Raw genomic sequence first — 17152 nt, 5'->3', positions numbered from 1 at the left:
ACGTATACCACTTTTATACCATTACGAAAATCGAGCAGGGATGATGATGGATTGTTTCGAGCCAGTATATCTTCATAATGCATTAATTAGGGTTAATGATCATGATGATGATCTTGCCGATGAAAGCGATCATCTGGATTTATATTACGGACGACAATAATGATGATGATGATATTCGATATGGATGCGAAGATTATTGCCAATTAAGACGAGGAAAAACAAGCTCGGTTACAAAGAAGAAAAGGATGATACACAAGAATTATAGGGCCCGAAAATATTGAAAGAACAACCTCAATACTACATGTTATAAGACGAGCAAGGAATTGAGATCAATGGAAGTCAAACGATGAACTATTGAACTAATTACGCAGATTCAAGTCAATTATGATCTTATTTGGTTTAATAATTAAGTTGATGTTTTATTACAACTTTGTTTTATACTACGTATATGTTTCCTTTTCAATACCCATGACTTCACATATATGAAAATGAAATATACACTCTTTTCAATAATTTTTGTACGTGAAGGTGTGCTTAGCAAGGTCGGATCTAATATGATAAACATGTACATTTAGTATATAAACACTTTTACCAAACATTGATTTAGAGATAGATCATAAAACCAAAACAAAAACCCTACAATTAATTAATATGAAAGCAATAATGAAATCGTTGCAAGCTAAAGACGGTGAACGAGTTTCTTGGATAGTCTAATTCGTAGTGATCCCTAAACAACACTAAATAATACTTCGCTTCTAATGTTCTATGTTAATGGAGGACAAACCACATAATCAATTATTTGATTATGGGTGATTTTTTTTTTTTGTTTGTTTTGTCAATTATTGTTGCTATTTATGTTAGCACTATATATGTAGCCAATTAGTGCGAATTAGTTCTATAGGCAATACAAACTATAAATGCAGGCGGAGAGATTTGAACTTGAGACCTATTATACACCGGTCTTCAGTCTTAACCACTAGGTCAAGACGTCATTATTATTTGCGATTAATGCAACAAATTATAGTAGATTGCTATTGTTCCATTGATTACAAAAGGTTGTCTTTTATCCGACACAACAAACTATATAGGTGTGAAAATTACACCAACCCCGCAAGATCGCTCTGCATCAAGAATTTTGAAAGTTAGATGTTATTAAATTTTTTTAGTGGTGATTGTAATTTCAATTCCCTTTTTAGTCTCTTTTAATATTCAACCCCCACCAACAAACACAATCAGCAACGAAATCCATGCAACTAGACAAACTCTAATCTCTCCCTGAACAAAAAGTTTCTTTCTTTTAACAAAATTGGATTGACTGTACGGATACATTGTAGTTTTTACATTATATAAAGTCTTTAGATATAACTATATGAGGCACGAGGAAGGCAAATAAATGGCTATAAAACAATTCACTTTTTCTTATATGAAGTACGGAATTAATATTTCTTATCGTGCATATTCGAGACACCTATAAGGATAAGTCATACTTAGAGTTGGTAAGGAGAAGGCATTATTAGATCGAATCTCCTATTCTCAATTCTTTAGAGTTTGAAACATATAATAATATGATTAACATAGGAAAATATTCAATTGTCCAATCTAACTCATCATCCTAATTTAAGTATCAAGTAAATCTTCAGTGTCATTTTGATGAATAATAAAATTACTTTGAATGATCAGCTACGACCTTTTATTAGGCCGCAATAAAAAAAAAATTGATTTTCGGAATTAGTAATGAAATGTCATCATATATAATTAAATTATTAACTAATTAAATAAATAATATTAGAGTCTTGACATTATTGACTACTTAATGATAAACATAGATTCCACAAATTAACATAGAATTATTATTATCTTTAAAACACTCCATACATATATAGATTTTAACGTAAATTTATCCTACTTTTACTTTTCCCATATTAAGATAAATATTTAAAAAAAGGACAACGAATAATAGGATAGTAGATTTCAACGTAAATTTATCATACTTTTACTTTTCCCATATTTTGTACATACCGTTTTCATTATGCGATAAGGATTAAGGGCCATGGGTTTAATTGCTACAAAATAACATGGAATGATGGAAAATATCAATACGTACACAAAAAGATCCTTGAGATTGTTATACTCCGTACCAAATAGTCAAACACTTATTCTAATTTATTTTATTCTTTTTTGCAAATTTTTACTGAAATATATAGTAGATTTTATTTCATTAAACCTTTGATATTTGGATTAATTTATATTATAATAGAATTCTACTTGCATTATTTCATATTCTATATCTTCCATGTTTTATACTCTATAATATATTACCCATAATGATAAGATAAATTTTAAAAAAGATGATAATTAACATAGAATTATTATTACTTTAAAACACTCCATACGAATATCTCTACCATGTTTTATACTCCATGTATATTACCCATAGTGATAAGATAAATATTTAAAAAGATGATAACAAATAAAAGGATAGTAGATTTCAACGTAAATTTATCCTACTTTTACTTTTTCCATATATTTTTTTTAACGTTATATTAAAGGAAACTTAATACAAAGTAAATGGGGTTTATAGGGTAAATTTAATACAGCATACAAAAATGAAGCAACCGAATGGACTAAACAGAATATGGGGCGAAAAAAATAAGGGCAGAGTGAGTCTACACGACTATACTTATACAAAGCATATGTAATAATTTTGTAGAGAACACATGAATAACTAACTCGAGTTTTACCATTATTGAACTAACCATTTGATAACTCGGTTTTCCTATAAATACCTTATTCATAAACATTTTAAATATTAAGAACACATTTATACTCCAATTTGAAATGAGACCTATTTTAACTTTCTATTATACATATACTTTATAAAACAACTATTTGTATGCGATGGTATAATAAGACAAATATGTACGAAAATTGATAAACCCGTGCATCGCACGGGCTTCGATACTAGTTTATATTTATAATTTAGTGAAAACTTAAATTTTAAACTTTTTAAATCGCGTATTTGCACGGCTACTCTACTAATTCCTCGGAAAAGAGGAGGAAAAGCAGTGGCTACGCACAGTCGCACACTAGACGTTTTTACAAAAATATTCCCTCTCCTCAACTTTTACACCTCTGCGTTTTCTGTGGTGAAGTTGAAGAACCAATACTTGCTTCAGAGCTTCCGAGGCCTTTCTCTGTCCGCAGGTAATTTCTTGACCCTTTAATTTTTGTGGCAAAGGGAGCAAACCTTTTACCTCTGTAATCCTAAATTGAAATTCTATTGTTGCAAATGATTATTTGATCATTGATCATATTTGCTGAATACTGTAAAAGGATTTTTATTTAGAGACTGTTTGTAGAAATTTAGACTTCTTTTGCCTTCAAAATGGGTTTTTATTTATAAATTATTTTCAGAGTTCTCTAGTCCTTGAATTTATGATAGCTACCGCAAAAATTTCGAAAGGGTTGTATTTACATAAATTGGTTATGTGTTATGATAATTCCGGTGAGGAATTGGTTTCGGTTTTGTTTCCGTCTTGAAATTTATGGGTGTCTAGATTAATTGGTTTTGGTGATGTTGCAGGATTTCTAACTTATGTTGCACATTCAATCAAGTAGTTTCCTGAGGCATGGATTGTTTCGAATTTCTTGCTTCTGCGAGAGGCGATGGCGGTTACGTGGTGTTGCAGCTCGTGGAGTTTCATGTTTACCTTCTTGTTTGAACAAACATGATCCTCTTGCTCCAGGTGAGTTTAAGGGTTAATACTTGCATTGCTATTATTTATGGTTACCTATATTTACCTTTGTGCTTGTTGTATGGTTGCAAATGGGTGTAGATGGATTTTTCTTTGGGGTGGGGTGGGGAGCTACTCATGAATGTCCTCAGTTTTTGGCTTCTTGCAGTATTACCTCTATATCTGGTTGAAACTGCCTGCCTGCAAATATTTCATGGATGTTTTTTCATATCATAGCTGAGCCTTGGACCTATAACGTCACCTAATTTACTAACCCATCTTTGAATTGCAATCCAAGGCTTGCAAATTGGTGTGCCAGTGGTCCGCTTTTGGACTAATTAAACAAAAACTAGGTGTATGTACTGACATGTACCAGGGTTTGGCACCAATATTTGTGTCCGAGAAACATGGGCTGTTGCTTCCTCGTTAAACCAGCTCTTGAAGGCTTGGATCTGTTGGGTTTGAATGGTGTAGAGGATAGGTTCAAGGCATAATCTGGAGGAAAGAAGGGGGACCAGTTGATGGTTCGTCCGAACTCGAAGCAAAGAAAGGGGCTGAAGGCCTGTTCGCCCACATATAGTGATTGGTTCATCAAACTGTGCTTGTTTGTCCGAACCAGCGGGTTCGCTGATTCAGTTTATCTACGGTTTTGTGCGATGTGGTCTACTGGTCTCTTCTTGTCTGTTAGATTGTATTGAAAGACCTACACTGTATATGCTCATGCTTAAAACTTTGTATCAAGGGATGTGAATGAGAAAAGATGTAGCCTCTATAAATCTCAAACACTTAGGGTTTAGGTAAGAGATAGAGAGTTTGAGGTGGGAGATTTCACGGTGCTCTGAAAGATTGCAATCTTTGTAATTCATCATCATCATGGTTCTTCATGCTTTCTTATTGTTAATTATCACAAATTAGTTGTTAGTTGTTACCGCATCTTTCCGTTTCTACTCTTCGGGAGGGTTATATTTGAAGCAGTGTCTTCTTATCTTCACCCTTTTCCTTTCCTTTGTCTCGTATCTTTTGGATCATTGAATTAAGCATGTTCAATATTTCTAACTTTTAAGAGGGCATTCGGTATGTAGGAATGGGAAATTGGGGAATTGAGAGCGGGATAGGATTTGGGAATTGGTAATGGGGAATTCATAGAAATATTGATAATCCCTTCTTTGGTATGTTGATGGAATTGATGGCTTTATTTCCCATTCCCATTAAACAAACGTAAGAAATTAAACCAAGCGGGGATAAAAATTCCCATCCTCAACAACATTTCCCACTAAACAAACACCCCATTTGTGCTTAGCCACCATTGATGTAGGAACTTGGAACTAATTATCGGGGATGTTGTATACCATGTTGACGGAATTGACCTGGTGGATTCTCCAATAATTCAGAGTTCTGAAGTTGAACCCATGACAACAGCAAAAAAGGTTAAATATATAAAATTTACATCTTTTGGAGTTTGGACAGAGGCAGAAACCCTGGAGTTTCTATGTTTGGTTGCAACATTTTTACCCTATTGACCTATTATCTCTAGTAGGTCTCATATCCTTTATTGGTTTGGGCGTCAAGTTGGGGATGGCAGAAGGTTACAGAGGAGGGTTTCTCCTGGTCCTGGCTATTGATGTGATGGTTACTAACTAGTAACGCGAAGCATAGGTAACAGAATGATAATGTAACCCCATTGCTTATTGATTTGGTCATTGTATTTTTGCTGAACATGTACACACAACAATCACACACACCATGCCATATTTTTTATTCCTCCTCTCACTTTTTCTCCCAACAAGACAATATACATTTTGCTAAAACTATCTCAAGCTGGAGGTTTCATAGACTTTAAGAGTTTATGGCTTTAAGCATTTCCAATATGTCATAGTTATAGCCCTATGGTACTTGTATTACTGTTCCACCTACATGCTTGATGGCTTTGCTTATTGGTTTGGCATAGGAAATGTAGTTTTGCTGTGGCCGTGAGCCTGTGAGTTCTATCGTAGTATATAAAATACAACTTTGGCTCATTCATTACAAGTTGACTTGTTTTTTTTTGTGGGTGGGGTGGGGGTGGGGGTGGTAGTGGGGTGGGGTGGGTGGGAATGTTATATCCATGTATATATTGTGCTATTATTTGATCTTTGATTTCCAACATTTTCTGTATGATGTCTCAGGTCTCAGATCTGGGATGATACCAACTGAAATTGTAGAAAACATGACAAGGATTGAAGTAACTGAGGAATACTCTTGGGATTTGACCCATTCACGCTCTTATGAGACTGTCATGGAAGCACTTTCTTCCCTCATTACATGTCGGAAACGTGGCGAAAAGCCTTCTATTGGAGGAAAATACACTAAGCTGGAACGCATGACAATGTATCTGAAGGTAATATACTAATATGAGTAGTTAAATTGATGATGTATTCTTGTGGTTGGTTTTGAATCTTTAACGTTAAATATAACTTCCTTTATGACCTAATTAGAGAAACCATGTACCATTTTATATCCATATGATCATGCCACATGCATGGTTAGAGTGGTTTAAGCTTAGAAAGAGTAGTTTAAATGTGTTATTTTTAAGAATGCAGGGATAATTATGAAGGAACCATTTAACTTAGACTAATAGAGTTTCTCTTCCTTTTTTGCCTTACGCCCTTACCCACCCTGATGACTGTAGTCTGTACTTTACAAGTTTATTAGGACGTAGAATTATTGGTTCTTATAAGGGAAAAACGACTTGCAATGTCAAGAGGTTAAAGTACGAAAACTCCTTCAAGCAAACCATAGCCAGTATTGAGATAAGAACAATACAATCTCCATGCTATGCTGCTGCTATGTATAGAAAGTGATTTCTTCATGTCCTCTTTGTTTATTATGTCTTTATTCAACTAATGTTAGCATGAAATTTTCATTATTGGTTTCCCCTAGCTAACTGCAAACCCATTTTGCTTTTGTCAATTGGCGTACCAACCCTCTAAATGGATACCGTGTTGGGTTCTTGTTCTAACTTTTATCTGCATGAGGAAATAGCAGGGTGTGTATCCAGTTCTCGTGGATCTTCGGTGTTTAGACTTTAGAGTACACACCAGCTTCAAAGTGTTTAAAAACTGTATACAGAAGGGAGTTTGTCATATATAGTTCTTGTAAGAGAGTTTGCTCTGGATGTGAGTTGTAATCTTGTTATTATATAATGTTTACCTTAGTTATGTCCACGACCGTGAAATCCTTAAAGAAAAGGACGAACATGCTTCTTGGAGTGGTGTTAAATGGATTTAGATTTAGTAGCTTTTTTGTGGTGAACAAAAGAACATTTGGATCCTATGGGGATTATGGCTGAGTTATTGAGTCTGTGCCCCGGTTGTGCATTGTAGAAACTAGAATCTGCACTGCTGAGTTACGCTGCTGTAGCGAGTTGTCTAGCCTATGTTTCTAGGCCGAACAAGGTTTAATCGTATTCTGAGCTTAAAAGACTATTGACAGATTTTTGGAGTTCACTGCTTAAACTATATAATGATCACTTAGCATGCATGCCATTGTTGTTGGTGTTTAGGAGGTGAAGATGCTGCCTTTACCTCAATTTATTGAGACCTAGTGGGTTTGTTTCTAAGAGAATACAAGTGATATTGCTTTTTTGTATGGCTGGATGTATGTGCTTACACAGTATTTTATGTGTTTATCTTTGTTCTTTTCCACCAGTTATATGTCTATGGTTCTTTGTTTATGGTCCTTAATGATTGCAACTAAAGTAAAGAGAGCCTCAAATCCTCAATTAACAGAGATTAGGGTTGGTTTGTTTCTAAGAAAACAGAAGTGAAATTGCTTCTTTGTATGGTTGGATATATAAACTTACAAAGTAATTGATGTGTTTATCTTTGTTTGTTTCTTGCCCACCAGTTATATGTGTATTGATTTTTGTATTAAGGTCCTTATCGATTGCAGCTAAAAAAAAGAGAACCTCTTCATCCTTTATTGGTGCAAAGTATTGCTGAAGGCTGGAGATGTTAAAACACCACCTAGCCAGACAAAAAGGGTTGAAGAGTCAAGAGTGATGAATAATACTGATGCGTAATGAATATTGCAATAATGCTTCAAATGGTTTGATGCTTTACAGTTTAGACAGCAATCTTCTGAAAGATGTTCCTGTATGCCTCAAGTTTTCACCAAGATGCGTGCTTTCACCTATCAAAAAGTAGCATCCTGAAATTTTTCTGTTTTTTTTTTTTCCTTCCTTTCTGATCCAGATATTAGGATTGGAAGAAAATATAGCCGGACTGAACATTATCCATGTTGCTGGAACAAAAGGGAAGGTACTGATCCATTTCCATTTTTCACTTGGCTTTTCTCTGAGAATCGGGCATAGTATGACGATGATATCAACTGTCATTGGCTTTCACCTATATCAGTACTTTGGATTTCGTCCCTGCTATAGAGGTAGTCAAATAAACGATTCATATCAAAGTATCAAACCCAACAGAGTTGTTGATCTTGATGTGTTTTACGGGGAGAGAAGGGGGGAGGGGGGATGGTGGAGGCAAAATAATATTTGACAACCTCTTGGAGGACATAAAATTCTTCTTTTGAAGACATAGGCCAAATCAGAGAATGGGTTTCTCAGAATAGATTATTTCTTTTCTTTCTTTTCCCCTAACATGAAATGATGTTCTTGGTCCATGGGTCAATATGTGCTTTCTCCGAGGCAATTTTACGTGAGTGTCGGGGGATGATGGTGGAGGCAAAATTATTTTTGACAACCTTTTGGAGGACGTAAAATTCTTTTCTGGAAGACCATAGGTCAACTCGGAGAATGGTTTCTTAGAATAGATGATTTTATTTTCTTACTTTTCCCCTAACACAAAATGACGTTCTTGGTCCAGGGGTCAACATGCGCTTTCTCTGAGGCAATTTTACGTGAGTGTGGTTTCAAGACTGGCCTTTTCACATCACCTCATTTAATTGATGTGAGAGAGAGATTTCGACTTGATGGGTTAGCATGCTCTTCCATATAATTTTTCTGTCATTGTGTTTCATGAATTTCATCTTTAATACAGAATATGTTCTTTCCAGTTTATGTAGTCTCACCAATATTGAATAAGGAGGTAATAGCTCTCCTTGTACAAAAAAATGTAGACAGATAGGCATTTTCAAAACATTTTACAAACAGCTAAAACTCTGGAATATTGGTAATTGCTGTCGTCATTAGCCATTGGTTCATTGGTCATGATCCACATTTTGAATTGACAAATTGGAAAAAGTTATTCAAACTATTCTACGTACTTTCTATGTTATACTTGAAAATATAACTTCTAAGTTCCAATGCCTTGCTCTGTTATTAAGGAAGAAATGGGAGGTTCTGTCATTTTTTGTGAATATAATATGGGTTGAGGGTTCTCCTGCACATGGAATTTTATGGCATCAGCAGGTGGAATGGCCTTAGTAATTAATAAAGGGTTTTAATTACGGATGTGGTAACGAACAACCTATAATGGAGGTGTGGTGTGATTTTAGAAGCCGTGTTACTGGATGCGAATGAAGTGCAATATGGGTTTTGTGGGTTAGTATAATAATGTGGATGTTACACTATATCAAGCCTTGATTTGTTTTATGTCTTTGTTATGAACTTAAGTCATATCAGTTTATTTCTAATCATTATCTCTTTTTCTATACTATGTAGAGGAGTCAGATGACTGGTACATTACAACTGCATATCTAATCTTCTTGTTCTTGAATGTTGCATAATGTTTTGTCTGTTTGGAAGTGGTTCCTTGAAGATGGCTTTTTCTTCATTCAATTTAACTTGAAGCAACTCCATGTTTTTAACATACCCAGTGACCAATGTTGGTTACTCCACAAACTGTACAAATGTTTACCTTGAGTTTGCATGTGTAGGATTGACATTGCCGAAGAGAAGTTTTTGCAGTACTTTTGGGACTGCTGGGATCAGTTAAGGGTACAAATTTTCTACTTTCTTGGTACATATATGATTCATCCAGTTCACCCCCACCCCCCCAACCCCCCTCTAAATCTCGATTCTCTGACCTTAACTCTCTTTTGCTTTTTACACCATTCCCTTTTCATTGCTGTAAAGAAAAAACCTTATTTTATTTATTTTTATCGTAGGAAGATGTAGATCAAAATCTTAGTTTTTTCTTGATGATAGCTGACCTAAAACTCTAAGCTATAGTAGATCATTTTGGACACTTTCTTCTACTGATAGAAAGGCCATGTTCCCTTTTGTATCTTAACAAAACATTGTTTCTCTTATTAGTCACTAGGTGGCCTGGAAGTAAAATCAGTATCATTACCTAGTCCAATTGTTTGCAAATTTTGGACTTTTACGGTTGGTCTTTAATGCCATATTGTGTTTGATGTACACTTTGTATACCATTAAGCATCTTAAAATTATGCTCTTAGCCAATTTTTTTTGTAAAAAGTGAACCTAACAGGGAAATATTTACTTATTACATTACGTCAACATATCTTAGTATGTAATTATGGTCCAAGTTATAAAACTTTGACCTCAGAGGTACCTGTGGACATTTTTGAGATGGAGGACTAGAAATGAAGAACTTCGCATCCCCCTAGAGGCCCAGATGCTCAGAGTTTGAAGCTGTGGTTAAGGATGTTCGAGTAGTCTTTCTAATTGAGAGGCTATACTCTAATGGAGCCTGATATAATAAATATAACGTACTGCCCCTGGAATGTTTCGTATAACTGTAATTTACTAGTTATTATTGCCAGTTCTACTAGTTTGTATGTGAAGTGTTGCATTGACAAACATACGCATTTTTGTCAGTGACTCAGAGCTTGGCACTTGGCAGCATAAAAATAAGTCTGTTACTTGAACTTGGTTACTATTGTCTGACTTTGTTAGGTGTTTAGGCATTGAACTACGCTGTTTTACGAAAAAAAATTCTTTTAATTTTTGGTTCAAAATGAAATGTCAAGAATCCTTACCCATGCCGGAATGTGGCAGCATAATTTTTTCTCTTATTTTTCTGGGGGGGGGGGGGGGGGGGGGAGGTTGTTGAAGTTGTACGGTTGAAGTCGGCAAATTTTAGATCGTTATAATGTTTAATATAGTACCCAAAAAATATTAAGAAATTATAGAGTTATAAAATAGTCCCATAAAAGTAAAGGTTAGCAATTACAAGAAAGTCCAAGGAAATTGGGAAATGCTAGCAATTACAAGAAAGTCCAAAAGGTAGGATTTGGGTTGGGTGGAAGCATAACTTGGTGACATTCGAGGTGATGATGAAATCTGAGCAGCTGATTCATGGTACCTAGAAGACCTTTATGGAATGAGTTGTTAGCTCATCTGAGTGTTACCAATAATGGCCCATGGCTATGGGTGACTTCAATGCTGTCTTATACTCTGGAGATAGGGTAATGGCAATACTGTTACTGATGCAGAAACTAGAGACTTTGAGAATTGCATTGAGTCCAATGACCTTACTGAATTGAAAAGTTGTGGTCATTTTTTTTCTTGGAGTAACAAGGGGCATGGAAACTTTGAGAGTTTCTTCAAGAATTGAATGGGCTTTTGGTAACATTGACTGACAACACTTTCACAGATTCTATTGTGGTATTGTGGATTATCTAAACCCTGGCTTGTCTGATCTTTCTCCTTTTGTGTTGAGTTATAAAAAGAATATCCCGCTAGGGGGCAGACCCTTAAATTCTTCAACTACATGGCTGAGCATGTAGACTTTCTCAAGGTAGTGCAAGAAGGGTGGAACACAAACTGTTCTGGAACTCCTATGTTCCAGTCATGACAGAAGTTGAAAGTAGTAAAAGGTGGCCTTAAAGCTCTCCACCATAAGGAGTTTGCTAGATTAGAAAAGAGAATTGAGCTCCCCAGGCGTTAGATGGTGTTCAATCTCCTCACTCTGATTCTACTTTACAGGAGAGGGAGATGGGGTGTAGCTTAAGGTAGAAGAAATTCTAAGTGAATCTAGAATTCAGTGGTTGCAGGAGGGTGATTCAAATTCAAAATTCCTTTTCAGTGCAATGAAGGAAAGGAAAGCTACAAACAGTATTAATATTCTGTATAATAGTGTTGGTACCAAGCTGACAACTACTACTGAAATTAAAGAAGAAACCAAAAGTTTCTATATGAATCTTATTGGTTCTGCTGCTCATAGTCTCACTGGTATTGATGTGGAGGTTGTGAGGAATGGGAATCAACTTACTGTTGAGCCTGTATCCAATTTTGAGATTGATGATGCTTTGAAAGGCATTGATGTGAATAAAGCTCTAGGTTTAGATGGGCTGAATAACATGTTTTTCAAGAAAGCTTGGGGGGTAGTGAAGGAAGAGGTCTATGCAGTTGTACATGATTTCTTCCATACATGAACTCTTCTGAAACATGTGAACAACACTGCAGTAACTTTTATTCCTAAAATTCGCAATGCTTCCAATGTGAAAGATTTCAGGCCTATTTCTGTACTGTGATCTATAAGCTGATTTCTAAAATCCTTACCAATAGGATGCAGGTTGTGATTGGTGATGTTGTCAACTCAGCTCAAACTAGAGCTATTTCAGATAATATCCTGTTAGCAACTGAATTGATCAAGTGCTACTCAAGGAAGTATGTCTCTCCAAAGTGTATGATAAAGTGGATCTTAAAAAGGCCTATGATTCTCTGGAATGGAATGACCTTTTCTACATGCTATGATGCATGGATTGGGATTCCCTTCAAAGTTTGTGAAGTGGATAATGTGCTGTTTATCTTATGTCTCCTATTCAATTTTGTTGAATGGTTTTCCCTCTTCTCCCATTCCAGCAGAGAAAGGTTTAAGACAAGTCCCATGTCTCCTTTCATGTTTTCTTTGGGGATGTAGTGTCTATCTAGGTGTCTCTCTTCTCTCCTGACCCTCAATTCAAGTTCCATCCAAGGTGCATGATGTTTGCCGATATTATTTTCCATGGCTGATGACCCTTCTCTGTCCTCCTTATTATTTGCTTCTTTCATGAAGTTTTCTGTTGCTTCTGGCCTTGAAGCTAATTTGCACAAGAGGAAAGTGTACATGGCTGGTGTTCCTAATTCAGTTGCTGATCCTATTATTGACAAACTAGGTATTTCAAGGGGTTCTTTTCCCTTCAAGTATCTAGGAGTTCCTCTCACAACTAGGAAGCTGAGTTATACTGATTGCAAGCCCCTAATTGAAAAAACTGTTGCTAGGGTGAGGACTGAGGAGTTGGTCTGCAAGGCTCTTATCTTATGCAGGTAGACTACAACTGATCAAATCACTACTGTTTGACATTCAGTTATACTGGTGTCAGATTTTTGTCATGCCAAAGAAAGTAATGAAGGAGAGATGCTTTATTTTAGATAGGTTCAGATTGTAGCTCAAGGACAGCTCCTGTTGTTTTGGAGCAGATGTGTCTTCCTAAAAGTTGTGGAGGGTGGAACTTGAAAGAGCTGATCACTTGGAACTAGTGATCAAAGCTGCTGTGACAAAGCACTGTTCGTCTTTATCCATGAAAGAAGATAGAATGTGGGCAAGGTGGATACACACCTATTACATTAAGCATAGGAATTTCTGGACAATGCTAGTCCCTAATGGTCTCTCTTGGTCTTTGAGGAAGATCTGGCAACAAAGAGAGGCATTGACTCAGGCTGGTGGTCCTCTGAGGTTTGTGAGTTTATAAGGTTTAGGAGATTTAGAAAATGTACAAGCACTTAAGGCAGCAAAGCAGTCCTGTTAGCTGGATGAGGCTCATGGGTAATAGCAAAGCTAAAGCTAGCCCAAAGAGTACCTTCATTGCTTGGCTTGCAGTTCAAACCAATGCTGAGTTTGAATATGAACATTGATGGCACTTGTGGTTATGCCAGTCCTGCCCCACCTTTTCTTTGGAGTCAGGGTTCTTCACAGGAGTGGAATTAGATTGCTTCCTGGAATGAGGAGCTCCAGTGGGCTTAGAAAATGAGCAGACGTACAAAGCTAAAAACATAACCTGTAGCAGAGTGTTTATTGAAACTGCGTCTCTGGTTGTTTGCAAAGGAATTCCAAATTTTTCTCAAATCAGCTTGATCCTAGCCAGATAACAAATATAAGAATTTTGTTTAATGTAGCTGGTAGAAGTTAAGTGTTGTTCTTGCTTTCCTTCTGTGGTTAGCTTTACTGTGTTTCTGTTGTAGTTGGTGTTATGGTGATCAGTTGTAACTCTTACTTTGATGATTAATAAAATCTATTATTTGCCAAAAAATTAAAGAACCAAAAATAGTCCCATAAAATATAAAGAAATATAATTATTTGACAATAATTAAATATCTTGATAAGTAGGATAACAAATATAAGATAAAACACTAACTTAAATTGAAAGCTTTGACTTTAAAACAAAATAGAGGTATAGAATACTAGTTTCTAAAAAAAAAAAATACTAGTATAATGTAGTAAAATAAAACAAATTAAAAAAACAGGAAGAATTTGTTGATAGTTGTAATTGAACCACACGCCGACTACTGCTATATGACTGTTGCTACAGACCGCAAATTGAGTAGGTAACATAATTGTTGATTTTTTTTAATAGGGGCTGGTGCCCCCCACCCTTTTCTCCGCCCTTGAGTTACACATGTAATAAAAACTCTGAGTAACATATAGCATTTGTGTAGAATTGTTCAATTATAGTGAGTCAAGAACCTATAGTTATTATGCTTTCTTGGTGGAAATCAAAATTCATGTTTACTTGATCTCATCTTGCCAAGGTTCTCATTAAAAATGTTAGATGGTAATCCTCTTCCAACTTGAGCCACTTTTTGAAATTTGACAGTCAAATCTGCATTGCAGGATAATGTAACCAAGGATTTGCCTATGCCTCCCCTATTTCAGTTTCTCACTCTTCTGGCATTCAAGATATTCATTGATGAAAAAGTAAGTTCCTGATGTTTATTGCCTATGCGCAATGATATTTGTACAGGGTCTTTGAGAGGATTTATCTCTCATAGTTTATGCGCTATGATTGAGTCTATTGGGTAACTTATTCTTAACTTAATTTGGCTACGGTTAGCAACTTAGCACCAAGGTTGTCAAAATCGTGATTCTACTTTGAATCGGAAGGGACTCTTAGAATCGAATCATAGAATCGTAGACGATTCTACGAACAAGTATAATAAAAATTCATTTAATAACAAGTAGAATCGTAGGTAAAAACTTAATAATTGAAAAATATAGTTGTTTAATAGCTAAATAAGCAATAATTAACAATATATCTATTAATAACTTTCTGAACATGATTTAAATTTACGAGGTATTCGCTAGTCAAGAAATAAGTGCAGAATCGTAAATCGAATTGATGACATTATGATTCTACGATTTGAATCACAATTCTTATAACCATGGTTAGTACTATATATTGTTCGAGTCTGTCATGTTGTGTCTTAGCAAGTTCCATGACTTTTTAAAGCTACCTTCTTGCTAGTATAGCGTTTTTTGGCTGGCAAATCCCGCTTAGTCTACTACACACTCTCAGTTTTACGATTCACTATTCACTGCATATTAAACCATATGAGAGGCATTCGTTTTGTTCCACATTATCAGTTGTAGGCGTGAGGAGACTATCCTCTTTTCATTGGTGGCCAAAAGACCAATCACAGGACCAAAGAAAACCTTTTTGACTCCGAGAAACAACACTTGGAATTTTAGTACTCCCTCCGTCGACTTGAAATTCTCCTGTATGGCTGTATTCCTTTTTAGGTTTTCCACTGATCAATTTCTTATTACTTAATATGGAAAGTTTACCTCCATCAACCATGTTATAGGGACCCCTCCATTCTCTCTCTTTTAATAAAAAAATTTCTTACTTCTACACTATCTATAAAATAACCAATATTACGGTACTGAAACTCTTAAAATGTATGCTTCTAATTGTGAAAATATTTGTTGGATGGATGGAGTATTTTGTGATATCTCCTTTATGAATAATGTTACTGCAACCACACACATGGCTTGGTTGAATGCAATAGCAATGGCTGAAGTTTTGGATGATGTAAAATTCTTTGATTTACCAAAAAATAAAATGTTTCCTGTTTCATGAGATTCTAATCATGGCTCCTTAATTAATCATGAACTGAGATATCTATCTTATTACTGTTCTTGATAGGTTGATGTTGGAATTTTTGAAGTTGGCCTTGGAGGGGAAAAGGATTCCACAAACGTGGTATGCATCTTTGGTAGTGATCTCAGCCTAGAAGCTCTTTAACTACCACTTCTATTTCATAAAAAGTTCAAAATTTCAAGTAAACCTACTCAATAGTTTTAAATTGAAAACTATATTTAATGAAAATTCTCATTGATGTCTTTACGTGTAAATCTTGCTTTCCATGGTTATGCAGATTAAAGAACCTGTTGTTTGCGGAATCTCTTCATTGGGGATGGACCACTTGGACTCCTTAGGTACTTCTTCCCGTTGTTCAATTGATCAGGGAGTCAAATCTCGGTTGCGGTTGCAATTGGAAAACCACTTTCCAGCGTAATGCGGATGGTTTGCGGCTGTCACGGCCTAATATCATGGTCGCGGTAAGCTCAAAAACCGTTACAATCCAGCCATAATGTGTGGCTTTGTGGTCGAGATTTAATTCCCTGCTAACCTGCTATTGATAAAAGTTTCTTCATTTCTATTTATCTAACTTATAAATCTATGTTAGCTCATTATCACTAAAGTATTTGTTCTACTTTATGCACCATTGCACCGTCATGTATTGGATGCTGGCCACTTCTTTTTTTAAAAAGCACATTTGCCATCTTGTTTAGTAACAAGGCTGTACAAAGATTCTGGGCTTTGCAACTGTCATTGACTTTTATGTTAACAATTATCTGGAAACTACCACCCACAATTATGTTTACCAAAGGTTTTTTTATTTTATTTTGGCTGTTAGTGAGATTCACTCATTCACCAAATATTTATTGTTATGAATTTATCAAAGAGTTGTCGTTCTAAAAATTGCAATATAGTGTTTAAGCACTAATTAACTAGAAACTGAAATTCCCGAGCATAGAAAATTGTTACTTCATTGCTTCAAGGGCTAGTGTTCAATAAAATAAGGCGCTATCCAAGTTTATTTTGGCGAATCAAGTGAATAAAATGCACTCTAAATAACAATGTGCCAAACACCCCATTTGTACATAACGATTTTTTAGTTCGAGCCTTCTGACTGTTGACTATAAAAAAAGCACTTCCTAGTTCCGTAATAAAAGTTCACACCATGGCTGCCGAAAGGGTATTGGCCTTAGAAGAGGCCAGTGTTACTCGGATGGAACACCACAAGAGGGGGTGAAATGTACTAGGAACTTGTAGCCAAAATAATTGCGGAATTTAAAACAAAAGCTATAGGAACACAATGCACAAGAGAGATTTTCGCGAGGAAACTCTTCAGAACCCAACTACAAAGAAAACCTCGACCCACTCGTGATTTTTTCTACAACTCT

The 17152-nt window shown here is 35.6% G+C and overlaps 1 protein-coding gene across 7 annotated transcripts in view; it reads left to right on the top strand.

The window, feature by feature from the left end:
- The first annotated feature begins 3045 nt into the window (after positions 1 to 3045).
- The window catches only part of LOC110792990 (folylpolyglutamate synthase), a 29191-nt gene continuing 15084 nt past the window's right edge, over positions 3046 to 17152 (top strand). For 4 of the 7 annotated variants that reach the window (XM_056835298.1, XM_021997816.2, XM_021997815.2 and 1 more), the window contains exons 1-9: positions 3046 to 3204; positions 3584 to 3746; positions 5900 to 6111; positions 7967 to 8032; positions 8600 to 8709; positions 9612 to 9672; positions 14516 to 14599; positions 15828 to 15884; positions 16060 to 16120. In XM_056835298.1, coding sequence (XP_056691276.1) covers positions 3596 to 3746; positions 5900 to 6111; positions 7967 to 8032; positions 8600 to 8709; positions 9612 to 9672; positions 14516 to 14599; positions 15828 to 15884; positions 16060 to 16120 — 802 coding nt within the window. In that variant the 5' untranslated portion in view covers positions 3046 to 3204; positions 3584 to 3595. Of the gene's footprint in view, positions 3205 to 3583; positions 3747 to 5899; positions 6112 to 7664; positions 7868 to 7966; positions 8033 to 8599; positions 8710 to 9611; positions 9673 to 14515; positions 14600 to 15827; positions 15885 to 16059; positions 16121 to 17152 lie in introns of those variants that run through there. The other 3 variants (XM_056835299.1, XM_056835301.1, XM_021997818.2) reach the window with 3 other exon arrangements.

Source organism: Spinacia oleracea, chromosome 1 (genome assembly GCF_020520425.1).
Source record: "Spinacia oleracea cultivar Varoflay chromosome 1, BTI_SOV_V1, whole genome shotgun sequence".
Classification (NCBI taxonomy): domain Eukaryota; kingdom Viridiplantae; phylum Streptophyta; class Magnoliopsida; order Caryophyllales; family Amaranthaceae; genus Spinacia; species Spinacia oleracea.
Note: the sequence above shows the minus strand (reverse complement) of the source record. Positions and strands in the feature narration are given on the sequence as shown.